We start from the raw sequence: 16,341 nt of genomic DNA on the forward strand, positions 1-16,341 counted from the left end.
TCTTGCCACAATTTCCCAAACTTTTGCAACTCTGTCTTCATTTCGAGAGGTTGAAGGATGCCCATTCTTAAGTTCATCGTGACCATCCTCATGTCAATATTTGAATCGCTTGTACCAGGGTTTCCCAAAGTGAGGTCCACAGCCTGGTAGTAGGATGGGGATATACTGTGCATAAGTATACTGCTACCTTTAAGTGTAAAAGTTCTATATAAAACTTTTACACTTAACAGTATGGATTAAAAAGTAAATCACAAGCTCATTATCAAACCGTACACAAATTATTTTGTGTTAAACTACACTACTTTATTTACTATGCAATAACTAAAGTGGATTATAAGTTACATTAATATTTAAATATAAATTTTTAAATATTTATTAATAAATGCAATACAATTTTAAAACTCATTTCAGCAATATAGGTATCGATTACTAGTAAGTTTAAAGTAAATTTTAGAATGTTTGAAACTAAATAAATGTTACACCTCTCTTATTTACATAAACAATGCATTAATCTTGAATCATTTCAATATTAATGAGCTGTTGATTAGTTAGGCAACAATAGGATCGCTATGGATATGAAAATATTTCCATTCAAAAAACTGGAAATTTCATAGACCATATTTTGAAAATTCTGATCCTTATTTGAAATGTAACTGCAGGAGAATGAAACTGTAACTTTCTTCATCCCATGGTTTATGTCCCAGCTTAGTATGACAATTTTAGTAATTTCAATATACAAATGAAAAATTGTCTATGCTCTTCCTCGTGTTTTAAATGGAAAAAAAATTGAAAGAAAAAGTTGATTTTACATATTACCTAATAGGAAATAATAATTATTCCCTTGAAATCAAACTGTGTGAGTCCCCTAATTAGTCACCCATGCAAAAATTCAGTTTTCTATTTTTTGTTAGAGCATGAATCACATACCTACACACACAGTTTTCCTTATTCATTAGATTATTATTACATCAACTCCTTTTCCAATTTATTTTTAAGGAAGTACCCTTTAATCTTCAACATGGAAAAATGGCTGAAGAGAAACACAATTAACGGTTCAAGTGATGTGGTACAGCCCAGTACAAGCAAAATTATTGACAATAACAGTAATAAACCATCAAGTAATGTGCAGCACAGTACAAGTACAATTATTGAAAATAAAAGTAATAAACCATCAAGTAATGTGCAGCACAGTACAAGTACAATTATTGAAAATAAAAGTAATAAACCATCAAGTGATGTGAAGCTTAGCAGTGGCAACAAAAAAGCCAGATCTTGGACCCAAAAGTATTCTGACAAGTATTTAAAATTTGGTTTCATTAGTGCTGGTAGCAAAAATCACTTGCCATTATGTGTTATCTGTAATACTAAATTATCAAACGAGTGCACAAAACCATTGAAACTGAAACAACACTTGGAATGCCATCATCCAGAACATTCAAGTAAGCCAACAGATTTTTTCATAAATTAGCATTAGTAGAGGCATCTGATGCAAGAAAGCAAGCTTATGCAGCATCAGCCAAAAAAAAAAAAAAAAAAAAAAAAACACTTCCACTTCACCCCTCTGTTCGTTCAAAATACCTGTCCAGCTGAGCCTTAAACTTATTTAGGCTATCAACCTCCACGACAAGGGATGGAAGTCTGTTCCACCAACCAACCACCCGCTGGCTAAAGGCAAATTTCCGCAAATCTATCCTACATCTGTCTTTCCTCAATTTGAATTTATGCCCTCTCAGGTGATTATTCTGAGCTAGAGGAAGAATCCCATCAGCATTGAGCATGCTCAAACCATTCAAGGCTTTATACACCTCTATCAGATCACCTCGCTGGTGCCTAGTCTCCAGACACTGTAATTTGCAAAACTTAAGCCTTTCTTCGTAAGAGAACCCCTTTGTTCCATTCACTAATCTTGTTGCCCTTCTCTGTACTCGTTCCAGCAGCTCTACATCTTTCTTGAAATGAGGCCTCCAGACCTGTATACAGTACTCTAGGTGTGGCCTGACCATTGCCTTATACAAGGGAATAATCACCTCTTTATCCCTGCTAGAAAAATTCCTGTATATCATTGACAATACTCCATGAGCTACTCTTGCAGCCCGTCTTCACTGCTCAGAGAACTTCATATCTGCCTGCACAACCACCCCCCAAGTCCCTTTCATTCTCTACCACTGTCAGTGTAGTACCACAGAGTTGATATGTTGCTCTGGGGTTGCTGTTTCCCATGTGTAGTACTTTACATTTGTCAATGTTAAACTTCATTTGCCACCTCTCAGCCCATCTGCTCAACCTTTCCAGATCCTGTTGCAGCAGCATAGTGTCAGTAGTGTCCTTGACAACCCTGCCAACCTTTGTATCGTCTGCAAACTTGGATATTAAGCTTGATATACCATCATCAATATCATTTATAAATACAGAAAACAATAATGGACCCAACACTGAGCCCTGAGGGACTCCACTAATAACATTAGTCTACGATGAGCAGTGTCCATTGATTACCACTCTCTGTCTTCTCCCCCTCAACCACCCCTTTATCCATAGCAGCAATTTACCTCCAATGTCACACTGCTCCAATTTGTGTAGCAGTCTTCCATGTGCAACAGTATCAAAAGCCTTTCTAAGATCCAAGTATATAATATCAAAGCTATTCCCTGCATCCAGTTCTTTTGTGACTGCATCATAGTATCCAATCAAATTGGTCAGGCAAGACTTCCCCTTAACAAAACCATGCTGTGTCCGAGCTATAACTGAAGTCTTGTCTAAATGATCCTGCAGTGCTTCTTTAACCAGTGCCTCCATTAATTTTCCTGGAACAGAAGTTAAGCTCACAGGTCTATAATTACTTGTGTCAGCCTTTGATCCTCCTTTGTGAATTGGGGTCACATTTGCACATTTCCAGTCTATGGGTACCTCCACTGAGTCCAAGGAAGCTCTCATAATAATGGCTAAGGGTTTGCTTACTTCCTTTGCTGCCTCCTTTAATATAACTGGATAGATCCCATCCACCACGGGTGCCTTTCTTGTGTTTATCTTCAACAATTTCTCCTCCACTTTACTCCCAGTTATTTCAAGATTCTGTAGCTTACTGCTAGAGTTGAATACACCTCTGGCATTCCCCTCGCTCATGTGTGAATGTCGATGCAAAATATTCATTTAGTTTGTTATCTACCTGAGCAGGATCATCAACAGTTGACCCATCAATATCAAGTGGACCAATCTGATTCATCCCCTTCCTTCTAGAGTTTACATAAGTAAAGAACTCTTTGCTGTTTTTCTTTGCATCCCTTGCCAAGGATTTCTCGAAATCTGCCTTCGCCTGCCTAACCTCCTTTGTAACTTGGTTGCATATCAACTTGTATCTATCATAGGCTTCTGTGTCATGTGTTAATTTGTAAGTATCCCATGCATTTTTCTTCTCTGCCATATGCCTCATTAATTCATCTGACATCCATTTTGGCCTAAACCTTGAACAATATTTCTTAGTTGGTATGTAAAGCCTAGTAGCTTCCAAGATAAGTTCTTTTAATGCTTCCCATTTTGAATTTGCTGTTGGTAACATCATCAGTTGGTCCCACTGTATAGAATTTAAATACTGTCCCAGTCCATCGTAGTCGGCTTTACGGAAGCAATAACCCTTCCCTTTTCCCCTAATGGTAGTTACCTCTTTGAGTAAATCCCACTTCAGCACACTGTCATCACTGCCACCTAGTGGTTCATTTATCTGCAGATTCTTAATGCATGAAGAATCACTGCTGATAATCAAATCAAGAGTATTACTCCCTCTAGTTGCCTCCCGAACATGCTGATGTAGAAAACAATCATCCAATAAATCCACAAAAGCCTTGCTAGTGTGTGAGTGACCAGTCCCCAAATTCCAGTCAATATCTGGGAAATTAAAATCTCCCATTATAAGACTCTCTGATTTACTGGCCCACTCTTTTTTCCTGTACAGTTTCTTATTATACTCATCAGAGTCATTAGGCCTATAGCACACTCCTACTCTCAATTTTGATCTCCCAATGCTTATGTCTCCCAATCACCAAACTGACTCAACACTGCACTGTCCAGCGATGTCGACTGGCTTCACTTCCTTGGTTTTTATGTGTTTCTTAACTAATAGCATAACCCCTCCCCCCTTCCTATCCTGTCTATCCTTTCTGTAGACATTGTACTCCCCAAATTCCAGTTCTGCATCCCTTATATCTGTGTGACACCACGTCTCTGATATCCAAACAATATCTGCCTTTGATGTTTTGAGCAATACCTCAAATTCATCAAATTTATTTACTAAACTCCTAGCATTGGTGTACACGCAAGTATACCTGCACCTGTTTCTATTCTTAGCTACCCTAACACAACCCATGTGTTTACTTGTACCGTAATGGCTCCCAGCAGTCTCTGAAATACCATGCATCTTGTTTTTCAGGCTTCTGCTCATTCTAATAGAAGCAGTGCAAGAATCTCTTTCACCTCTGCCAGTGGCTACTGTCAATCTATTGGTCTTTGTCTCCCCCCAAGCTAGCAGTTTTCCGACCCACCTAACACTGCCTCGATAGCATCAGCAAATATTCTTGCACCCTTTCTATTTAAGTGTATCCCATCCCTGTAGAAGCCATCTCTCCTGTTAACAAGTACAGTCCAGGCTGGAAAAAATTCTACCCCTTGAGCCTTGCACAATCTTTCCAGGGCCGAATTGATCGACAAGGCTCTCATCATATACTCCCTCCTGTCGTGTCTGGGCAGAATTGCAGACACTTTCAAATTCAACCCTAATTCTCGGCTTTTGTTCAACAGTGACCTGTACTTGTTAAGTAATTCTGCCGGTCTCCTACTCTTAATATCATTAGTGCCAATGTGTACAACTATATCACCTTTTGTGCCCTTAAAAGATGATATTCGCTCTACGTCATCAACCTTTGCCCCTGGCAAAGGGGCAACCTTTAATAAATAAAATAAAAAGATATTTTATTTTTTTAGATATTATTATATTTTAATTTATTATTTAATATTATTTAATTAATAATATTATTTAATATTATTATTTAATAATATAATAAAAAGATATTATATTTTATTTAAAGAATAAATAAAAAGAATGAATTACAAAAGGGGCATTCAATAAATTATCTACCTAACTATGAAGGAAATTAAATAGAGGCAAAAATCAGTTTTTATTTTTCAATGTAACTCCCCTGAACTTCAATACACTTGTTCCATTTTGTTAGCAATGAGGAAATACCAGACAAATAAAATCCTTTGTCCTGTCCATCAACGAAAACAGAAACAGCAGACTTCGGTTCATTTTTCAGAAAAGCGAAAACAAAGAAATCAGATAAGGTTTCATCTCAATTGTGGGTGTTAATAATAGATTATAAAAAAATTTCCAGCTTGATAAAATGCAATAAACCTTTCTAATAGATTTGTGTTACCATGACTACCATAGAGGCCATACCGTGACCATGACTTTGAGTTGTGTCACTTTTCTTATTCGTTATTTTATGTTTTTTTTTCAGTTGTGACACTTTTCATATACGAGGGCTATTCCAAAAATATGCAGACTAAGATCATTGCTCTGAGTCACTTGGGAGGTTAATCTGCATTTACAAAGAATTTTAAGTCTGGTTGGCAAAAAAAATGACAAACATGTCTTCTTACTTTCAAACCTAGGACTTTCAAATTCCTTGAACTTCAGCTAAAATGAACTGTTTCTGGCAATGCAAAACCTGCATACAGTGTGTGCAAGAACATGCATGTGTGTCTATACATCTCAATTACTAAAAAATGATGGATTGATTCTTTATAATATTAATTCATAATGTGAGTAAGATGTGGAAAGTGCCAAAGAAAAACAAAGCCATTATTACTCACGGTTTGTTTCTTTGGTGAATACCTGATAGATGAATATATGGTTTCATATAAGCAACAGACAAGTACAGGTCAAACAACACTACAGAGCATATAAGATAATATTGCTGATTTGATGGAAGCTTGCACACGCAGTTTCATCGCAACTGTTCAAGGTTCAATATCTACTGTTCTTGAAAGAAAATTTAAATGCAGATGAAACTATGTTCTTAACCCTACAATGGCATTGTTCAGCATGTGGTTTTGAACTATAACTTTCCAAAATTGAGGTTTTCCACTTCCATCGTAGATCTAAGACATGATCTATGTCAGGGGCCGGCAAGCTGCATGCGGCTCTTTAACTTTTATCCCACATGAAGCACAATATGAAATGAAGTTAGAGGATTTAAAAATCAAGGACATGTGGAACCTTAAAACTGAAATTGATGATTTGGAGAGGCAAAAGGCTGCCCTTGCAATGCTACACAAATGGCGGTGATAGATGAGTTGAAAAAGCAAGACCAAATTGTGTTCGATATGTGGAGTAGCTTATCGGACACGTTTTTTTTTTTTTTTTTTTATGAAAACCCCAAACACAAAAGGTATCAAAACCTATAGTACTTAGTACCATGCATGGGTTGAAGGAGAAGTATGGGGAGAGGGGGATTCCGGAAACTTTGCTCTAGAGACTAAACATGGGTTTCACCACTTCAAGCCTCCAATAAGCAAAGTGGTGGTATTTCACCGGTTGATGAAAGTCATCTACCACCTGCAGTATATAAATTTGAAAATATTTTGGACTTCTCTCAGTGTTTCATTCGACGTATTTCTGCAGGCATATATTTTCGAACATGACTATATTAAAAATAAATCAAGAAACCATCTGAACAATGCAAGTCTCTCAGCGTGTTTAAAGATGAAAATTACGGCATACTTGCCTGATGTTGAGAGACTCGCTCAAGAAGTTCAGCAGCAAAAGTCACATTAATTCGTTCCTAATTGGACATTTGTTACGTTTTTTCAGTATTAATAAATAATATTTCAAAATATATATTTTTTTAATAAAACACCTTCCCACTCTATTCCATTTTTAACCCAACCCCCTCCTCCAGCTTGAGCTGAGGTGCGGCTCTTCGGATTCATTCTCTCTCTCTCTCTCTCTCTCTCTCTCTCTCTCTCTCTCTTTTTTTTTTTTTTTTTTTTAATTAGATCAAAAATGGCTCTTCACTCAAAAAAAAAAAAAGGTTGCCAACCCCTGATCTACATGATAGATCTTGTCTTCCACTGACCTTAGAATACAATATAAATCATAAAATAATTATTAAAAATTCAATTCACAACAATATGCTCCAACATATATTGGAAATCTCCCTCCTGGGATGTATGATTAATCTGGCAGTGGTGTCACCCAAAATGAACCAAAAATGATGGCAAATCACCAATTTTTTTGTGATTTTTTTTCTTTTACCAGAATGATCTCACCAAAAATGAAGTGTAATAGTTCTATGGCACAAGCAAAATTTGCATGGTTTGGACTTGTTGCACACTGACTGCTATCAATGAAACCATTAATGAAACCATCAGTTCAGCTGCTTGTGACATTCAAAACATTTCTAACTTGCCTGCACTGTGGCAATTCTTGGAGTGAGCATATTGGTATCAAAATGACAGTTTTCCATATCACAAGCACAATGAGAACAACAGTGGTTTGAGGGAAATAAATGACAAGCCTAAATGAGAACCAAATTATTTAAGATTTGCTACTGTTAACCTAGGGTACAATCCAACCAAATACCTTTAAAATGTTTTGGTACAACATTTGAGAGACTGAACAAAGGGCCCTAAACAAAGGAACCAAACAGGGAACTAGGACAAATATCACTAAAGCCCATAGGAATTGCACTCTATTAAAAATTTTTCTTCTAACAAGATTTTTTTTTTCATTTGGTGTCATGATATACATTTAAGGATAGTGTATATACTGCATATCTATTTTATACATAAATTTTAATATAACAAAACTCAAATATATTAACAAAGATAAACTTTGCCACACAGCAATAAAATTGAGAATACAAACAAGCTGCTTCAGATCAACAAAACTCAATTTTCAATATAGGAAATAATTTTCTCTATCCTTTTATCCTTATAACCAGCCTAGCCTACTAAGCAAACTGCTTAGACACCAATTGTAATAACTTTGGAACTTTGACTTCCTTGCTTAAAATCTGCAATCCCATTTTAACAAAGGAAGTCCATTTACTTTGAAATAGAATGTCTTCATGCATAATGAGTTCGTGAAAAAGTTTTATTTGATTTACTTCTGGAATCTCCACAGAAGAACTAATTTTAAACTGATATGGTTGCAGTTTGACTTCCAAATGTCTTTATATTCCCATGGAATATTTCTTCTATAAAAGAATGGTATTAACTCATTCCTAAGTGCACATAAAAGTAACAAAACTCATTGCAATCAAGCAAAATATGCACTACTTTTATAATTTAATCAGAAGTCAATGATTTCCCATTTCAGCATTATGCTTCTGTAGCACCCTTTTCCCAAAACCTCTCTCAAACAGCTGTTACCTTTTTAAGTATCTTTATCATCCTAACAACAGAAATCAACTTTCATGTGACTTCTGCTGTTAGAAATGTTTCTGGTCCTAGGTTACTGCTGAAACTCTTGAGAGGAAACTATAACATGGCTGATACACTAGCATGAACACCTAGCTTTCAAGAGTGAAGTAAAGCTGAAGTCAGAATGTCTATCGTAGATAATTTTAAAATACAATCTTTCTAACAATTTTAGAAAGTACATTTTAAATCTCCTTACATTAAAAATGCAATTTTTATCATGGTTATATCCATAACATTTATACTTTTGGTTCTGACCTACATGGCAATGTTTAAGAATAACAGAATGCTCATAGCAAGAAAGTGTCATATAACAAAAATTAGGAGCTTAATTCTTATGAGGGGAAGTATGGAGTCTATGTGCTTTTACACTTCCCATTAAAATTTTTATTTCATTTTATTGAAAAAATAAAATAATATAAAAATAAATAATGCATTCAGCCCTTGGAGCATGCATTTTGCACTTAGATAAATCTCTCTGATGACAACTACTTGTACAAACTAATGAATCAATACTCTCTAAAGAACTGTTTTCAAAGAACTTTCCAGATAACATGTTCACAGGCCAATTAGTATGTTACTGTAGGCTGAAAAACCTAGAATTATTTGGGAAGAAATCTATCCCCCAAGTGAGATTGGCTAACTACAGCATCCCAAGCAAGCATATTTGTGTGTATCGGAGAGAGAGAGAGGAGGGGGGAAAAGGACGTCGTCAAAAGACTTTAAACTTAAAATATAACGCAAGTATCAATTCTAAAATACAGTTGTGCCCCGTATCCGCTGATTCGTCATCCACTGATTCAGTTACTCGCGGTTAACCACGGAAAAAAACCGAAAAACATTAAGACATACTACTCACATGTCCAATACAATGCTTCCCTTTATTTTTACGATGTCAATTTTAAATCGAATAGCTTCCCTTTATTTTTTACAATGTCACGTATGGTTTGGTCACCAACATTATAAGGGTTTTTTAGAGATTTAACGGATGCACTGTTTTTCAAACTTTTGAATAATTTCAAGTTTTTGTTTAATTTGAAAGCACAACTCCTGCGTTTGTCCATAATTTTCACGATTTCTAAATAAAAAAAAAACAGTTACTATAAAAAAATTCCGAAATCCCTGACATAAATGACAAAACAAACTGTCCTTTTGCAGTGCAATGGAACACAACAATCAACATGATGCACTAAATCAAACTAAACATTTGGTCTCTCTTTTTTTGAGCGGTAGGTGTGAAGACAGCGGGGGTTATAAGATAATAGGTACACTAATCTCCCAATGACAACTTATAACGCCGGTTCTTGTGGCTTATTTACTACTTGCAAAATATCTGTTTATACCTCTTCTAGTTATTACTTGAATTTTATGATTTCTGATTTTTTTTTATTATTATAATTTGGAGTGTTGAAGTGTCTTGGTTAATCGAATCCCAGTAAATCGAGAGTCTGCCGTACTTTATTATTACCGTATTTAATGTTGATAATGCCTTACTGTGTGTTTAATTTATCAATTAAACTTTATTATACATATGTATGTACAAGAAAATGTACAAATACAAATAAGAAAATCATGTGGGGTCAGCAGATGTTCACTTATATCTGCGGTTTCAGCCATTCACAGTAGGTCTTGGAACATACCCCCCACAGATACAGGGGTTACTGTATTTACTTTCTGAAAAAATTAGGCCAGTAAATAGTCACACTTCCTAGAGCAGCAATTCTTGATGTTTTCCTGCTGCAATGAACATAACGTGTACTATTCTCACGTGGACAGCACACTACACAACATAAGACAAAAAACTGAATTTAAAAAGCATATTTACAAGTACAAAAAAATTTTTCTGCATATTTTCTGGCATGATCAAAATCAGTGGAGTTGCCAAGAAAATAATCTTTACCATATTTAGCAATCAAGTGGGGCTCAAACCACAGTCACCTCAAAAATGTGTGCCAGCCCACTTCACATAACCACTTGGCTATGTCAACCAATAATATCTATAAATTTATTAGAAATTTTCTGTGAACACCTATTACACTTTCATAGCATACTAATGCACTGGCTGAGAACTGTTGTCAGAGAACAACTAATATTATGATGGATTTATAAGTTCAGTTGGGAAAGAAAAATAAAAAAAAAAAAAAAACAACAAACCTCATATGGTCCATTTGATGGTCTCGGTGACTCTGGCTCCTGATCTATATCAATGCCCGTTACCCAAGTATCATAACTGAAAGAATAAACATACTTATTAATGAGTTACCTGTCACTGTGCTAACTGCTCTTAATAGAATTAACAGAGTGGAACAATGCAAAGAAGCAAAGCTTATGTAACAAATGCCATAGAACAAACAAAATAAAATAAAAATTCATCAACCAAAGGAGAGTTTAACCCACATTACTGACAGAAACAGACACTTGACAGTGCCACATTATACTGTATCACAAGTTCTTACAATTTAAACTGGCTTATAGAAAGAATCCAATCTCATTTAACAAATTTTTGCTGTGAATCTATTCCTAAAAATGGCAAAGATCGTATCAAAGATCACTTCCATCTCACTGCCTATATGGCAACACAATTTACAAATGCCGAGTATACTATGGATATTAGCCCGAAAGGCTCACATTTGGCGAGTATGGGCTTGGCACTCCCAGGGTCCTGAGCTGGATATCATCATTCTTCTCTTTCTTGGTGATTCCTTCCTTCCTTTCTCTCTCTCAGGGTAACTTAGAAATTTTTTTTTTTTTTTTTGACTGGTGCAGCATAAGCCTCAGGCTTCCTTGCACCATATGGCTAATAATAATAAAATATTATTATTAATATCTGTTTTAATCAGTAATGTGTGTTCAAGACTATTGAACTAACCTTGGTTTAATCAACGTAACGTCCTCCAAAGCAACACTACATGCAATGATCACAAAGCAACTGGAATGACTAGTGGAAAGCCATGTTCAATGTGTTCGTCACAGATCTTTGGTGTAGACAGTATAAAAATAACAGCCTTTCACTGGTGCATGGAGTTTCGGGAACAAAAACTTGCACAGGACTGTCTGGTAAATGCAGTAGATGTGAGAGTACACAGAATTTTTTCTGACCAAAAACTCCCGAACAATGATAGCTTTGTGGCTTGGTGTATTGTCGTGCAAGGGGAACTTCAGTCTTCTCCACACTGAGGCCACACATGACAGATTCTCTGCAACAAACATTTCAAGATGTCTAGATAGTAGGCAGCAGTAACACTTTGGCCATTGGATACAAACTCTTTGTGCTATCGTAGAAAGTGATGAGCATAGTTTTGATTTTTGACCTTTCTTGACAAACTTTTTTGGCTTTGGGAGAGTTTGCCGATTTCCAACTCCACACTGTCACTTCATTGAGGGGCTGTGCTGAAAACATTGTCTCATTATCCATAACGATCTAATTCAGAGAGTTGGGTTTGCTTTCAGTAGCTCAACGAGTTCTCTGCAGTGTTCAACTCGTGTCTGTCATTGATAGTCTGTTGATGAACGTGGAACAAACTGCACACAAACCTTCATTTTCTTCAAATCCTGGGTTATTATCGAATGGTTATTATTATTTCAAATGGTTTCCTTCTTAATGCACAGACTTGAAATCATTCAAGTGTGACTTGAATGATGTTCCCAGATGTTCGTAATGTTCCAGTGATTCTTTTCCATGGGCAAAATTTTTATGCCACTCGAACAATGCTTATGCCACTTATTACCTTATAAATGCACAGACCTGAAATCATTCAAGTGCTACACATCAGCCATTGGTAATTATTTCCTGCACATTTTCAATCAACTCTGGCATTCAAACTGTTTTTATTGGATCCAGATGTTCATTGATTTCCAGTGATTCTCTTCCATGGGCAAAACTGGAATTCTATTGGAATAAGCAGCAGCCTGGAAAGCCAGTTGCTGGAGATTTCACTAACTGCTGGGAGTCATGAAACAAGTAAATACGTGGGCTGTGTTAGAGTAACTAAGAATAAGAACAGATGCATGTATACTTGCAGGTACACCAATGCTAGGAGTATAAGAAATAAATTTGATGAATGTGAAGTGCTGGTTAAGACATCCAAGGCAGATACTGTTGGGATATCAGAGACATGGTGTCACTCAGATATAAGGGATGCAGAATTGGAATTTGGGGAGTACAATGTGTACAGAAAGAACAGACAGGATAGGAAGGGAGGAGGGGTTATACTATTAGTTAAGAAACACAAAATCTAAGGAAGCACATCCAGTTGACATAGATGGACAGTGCAATGTTGAGTCAGTTTGGTGTGACATAAGCACTGGGACAGCAAAATCAAGAATAGGAGTGTGTTATAGGCTGAATGACTCTGATAAGTACAATGAACAATTATACAGAGAAATAGAGTGAGCCAGTAAATCAGAGTCTTATAACGGAGAATTTTAACTTCTCAGATTGACTGGAGCTTGTGGGTTGATCACTCGCACACTAGCAAGGCTTTTGTGGATTTATTGGATAACTGTTTTCTATAGCAGCATGTTAGAGAGGCAACAAGATGGAATAACACTCTTAATCTGATTATCAGCAGTGATTATTCACGCATTAAGAATTTACAGATAAAGGAACCACTAGGAGGCAGATTTACTTGAAGATGTAACTAACATCAGGGGTAAAGGGAAAGGTTTTTGCTTTCATAAAGGCAACTACAGTGGTCTCAGAAATTTTTTATATTCTATACAGTGAGACCAACTGATGATATTACAAACAGCAAATTTTAAATGAGAAGTATTCAAGGAAGTAATTTTGGAAGCTACCAGGCTTTTTGTTCCAACTATGAAATACAGCTCTGGGTTTAAACCAAAATGGATTTCAGATGAACTAATGAGACTTGTGGTAGAGACGAAAAATGAACGAGATGCACATAAATTGTCAGGCAACACAGAAGCCTATGGTAGATAAAGACTAGTCTGTAATCAAGTCACAAAGGAAGTTAGGCAAGCAGAGGCAGATTATGAAAAATCTTTGGCAAAAAAAAGATGCAAAGAAAAACAGCAAAGACTTCTTTTCTTATATAAACTCTAAAAGGATTGGTTCTTGGGTTTTATTGGCACATTAGTAACTAAGGCTATAATGCACCCTCTAAAAGGAAGGGGATGAATCAGATTGGTTCACTTGATATCAACGGTTTGACTGTAGATGATCATTCTCAAGTAGCTGCCAAACTAAGTGAGTATTTTGCATCTACATTCACACATGAGGAGTTATTCAAGGAGGAGAGGGCCTGATGTTTATCAAACCCTAACAGGAAGTTAAATGATTTTGTAATAATTGAGAGCAATCTGGTGGAAAAATTGTTGAAGTTAAACATAAGAAAGGCACCTGGGGTAGATGGCATCTATCCAGTTATATTAAAGGAGGTGGCAAAGGAAATAAGCAAATCCTTAGCCATAATTACGAAAGAATCCTTCGACTCAGGGGAAGTCCCTACGGGCTTGATATGTGCAAATGTATCTCCAATTCACAAAGGGGGATCAGAGGGTAATAATAGTAATTACAGACCTGTTAGTTTGACTTTTTTTCCTGTTCTGTAACTGGTTAAAGAAGCATTGCAGTATCATCTAGACAAGACAGCAGTAATAATTCAGACACAGCATGGGTTTAAGGGGAAGTTTTGTCTGACCAATTTGATTGGATACTATGATGTGGCCACAAAGGAACTGGATGCAAAAAATAATTTTGATATCATAAACTTGGATTTCAGGAAAGCTTTTGATAGTGTTGCACATGGAAGACTACTGTACAAACTGGGAGCAGTATGGCATTAAGGACAAGTTGCTACAATGGATAAAAGGATGTTTGAGTGGGAGAAGACAGAGTGGTAATCAATGGACTACTCTACGTGGACTAATCTTATTAGTGGTGTCCCTCAGGATTGTTGCAATTGTTGTTTATCAATGATATTGATGAAGGTATATCAAGCTTGTTTGGCAGGGTTGTTAATAACAGTAGTGACAGTATGCTGCTACTGCAACAGGATCTGGAAAAGTTGGGTAGATGTACTGAGAAGTGGCAACTGAAGTTTAACATTGACAAATGCAAAATACTGCATATGGGTAGAAGTAACCCCAGAGAAATGTACCACCTGGGTGGTGTTACACTCAGGGTAGTGGAGATTGAAAGAGACCTGGGGGTAATTGTGCAGTCAGATATGAAGTCTTGTCAATGATATACAGGAATTTTGCGAGCAGGTATAAGGTGGTGATTATCCCCTTGTACAAGGTAATGGTCAGGCCACACCTCGAGTACTGCATACAGGTCTGGAAGCCTCATTTTAGGAAGGATGTAGAGTTGCTAGAACAAATACAGAGAATGCAACAAGATGGGCAAAGGGAAACAAAGGGGTGCTCTTATGAAGAAAGGCTTAAGTTCTGCAAATTGCAGCTTCTGGAAACTAAGCACCTGCGAGGAAATCTGACTGAGGTGTATTAGGCCTTGAATGGATTGAGCAGGCTCAATGCTGATGGGATTCTTCGTTTTGCTCAGATTACAACCCTGATGGGGGGGGGGGGGGGGATGGATAGATTCAAATGGAGGAAAGACAGTTGTTTGTTTGTTATTTGGTTTTTAGGAGCATTAGCAACTAAGGCCATACTGCTCCGGAATATGCGGTGGTCATTCCCTGACCTTTCTGCATCCTCCGTATTTGGTGGTGACGGGCTCGAACCCCGGTCTAATCAAAAAGCGTATGCTACGCATTGCTGCTCCTTCCCACCTGGCTACGGAGGCGCCCGAAAGAAAGACAGTTGTAGAATAAATGTGCAGAATTTTGTCTTTAGCCACCAGGTAGTTGATTGCTGGAAAAAACTTCCATCCATTGTTGTGCAAGTTCATAGCTTAAATTAATTCAAGGCAGAACTAGACAAACATTTGGAATGAATGGAGCAGTGAAGTGGGTTTTTTTTTTTTTTTTTTTTTTTTTTTGGCTGATGCTGTATAAGCTTGCTTTCTTGCATCATGTGCCTCTACTAATACTAATGCTAAAAAATTTTTATTCCACTTGAACATACGTAAAATAAATTGAAAACTTAGTTTTTAATTTATTTTGAACAGTTAGTAGTGAGACGATATGCTAATGCTGCACCTCTACTGTCATCAATAGCCTAATTTTTTCTGTATATTCTAATTTAATAGTGACTTTGTTACTGGTATGGTGTCGCTACATGAGTGCTAGGATCTGCTCTATTATAAATTTTCACAACATAATATTATAATTCAAATCCATTGCATTTGCAGTTCAATTGGTGTATCAGTTTGACGTGCATGGATTTGTCTAATGTTTGAAAAACAGTGAGTCCCTGACCATTATTGGCTTTGTAGTCCTCCACTGAGATGGGCATAATGGTCAGTCTATTTATGTATTTTTATTTTGTTAGTCAAGTATTTTAGTTAGTTTTTGTTTCTGTTTTTAGTTTTATTTCACATAATTTGGATTGTTGCTATCGTGTGGGCACCACAAGATTTTAACTAATTGGCATTTTCTAAAATTTGTTATATGGTATATGTTAATTGGCTCTTCTAAATTATTTTAGGAGCATTGCTCCTGCGATACCCATTAGCTTGTCTCCCCCCCTCCTTTTTGCTATTCCTTTCGCTCTACTGGTTTGCCATGCTACTAGCATTTGTTTCATTTATTTGTATATTTTAATTTATTACTAGGGGGCTCCACCCACTGCTCGCTTTGCATGTCAATCCCTGTGCAAGCTTTTCTATGTAAAATGTTTTAAAATCTTTTCTACATAAAAGGCAGTGAGCAGATTTTTTCTTTTCTACATAAAAGAAACCTGTCGAAACGCACTGATCAATATCTAATCAGGAAATGACCTACA

General features: G+C 36.5%; 1 protein-coding gene across 1 annotated transcript in view; it reads right to left on the reverse strand.

Annotated features, from left to right (window-relative positions):
- The window catches only part of mor (SWI/SNF- related protein mor), a 385,701-nt gene that overhangs the window by 313,794 nt on the left and 55,566 nt on the right, over positions 1-16,341 (reverse strand). The window contains exon 6 of the mRNA XM_090390116.1: positions 10,627-10,702. Coding sequence (XP_090246242.1) covers positions 10,627-10,702 — 76 coding nt within the window. The remainder of the gene's footprint in view (positions 1-10,626; positions 10,703-16,341) is intronic.

The sequence above is a fragment of the Mastigoproctus giganteus genome, chromosome 2 (genome assembly GCF_048544385.1).
Source record: "Mastigoproctus giganteus isolate SK-2022 chromosome 2, ASM4854438v1, whole genome shotgun sequence".
In the NCBI taxonomy this organism is placed as follows: domain Eukaryota; kingdom Metazoa; phylum Arthropoda; class Arachnida; order Uropygi; family Thelyphonidae; genus Mastigoproctus; species Mastigoproctus giganteus.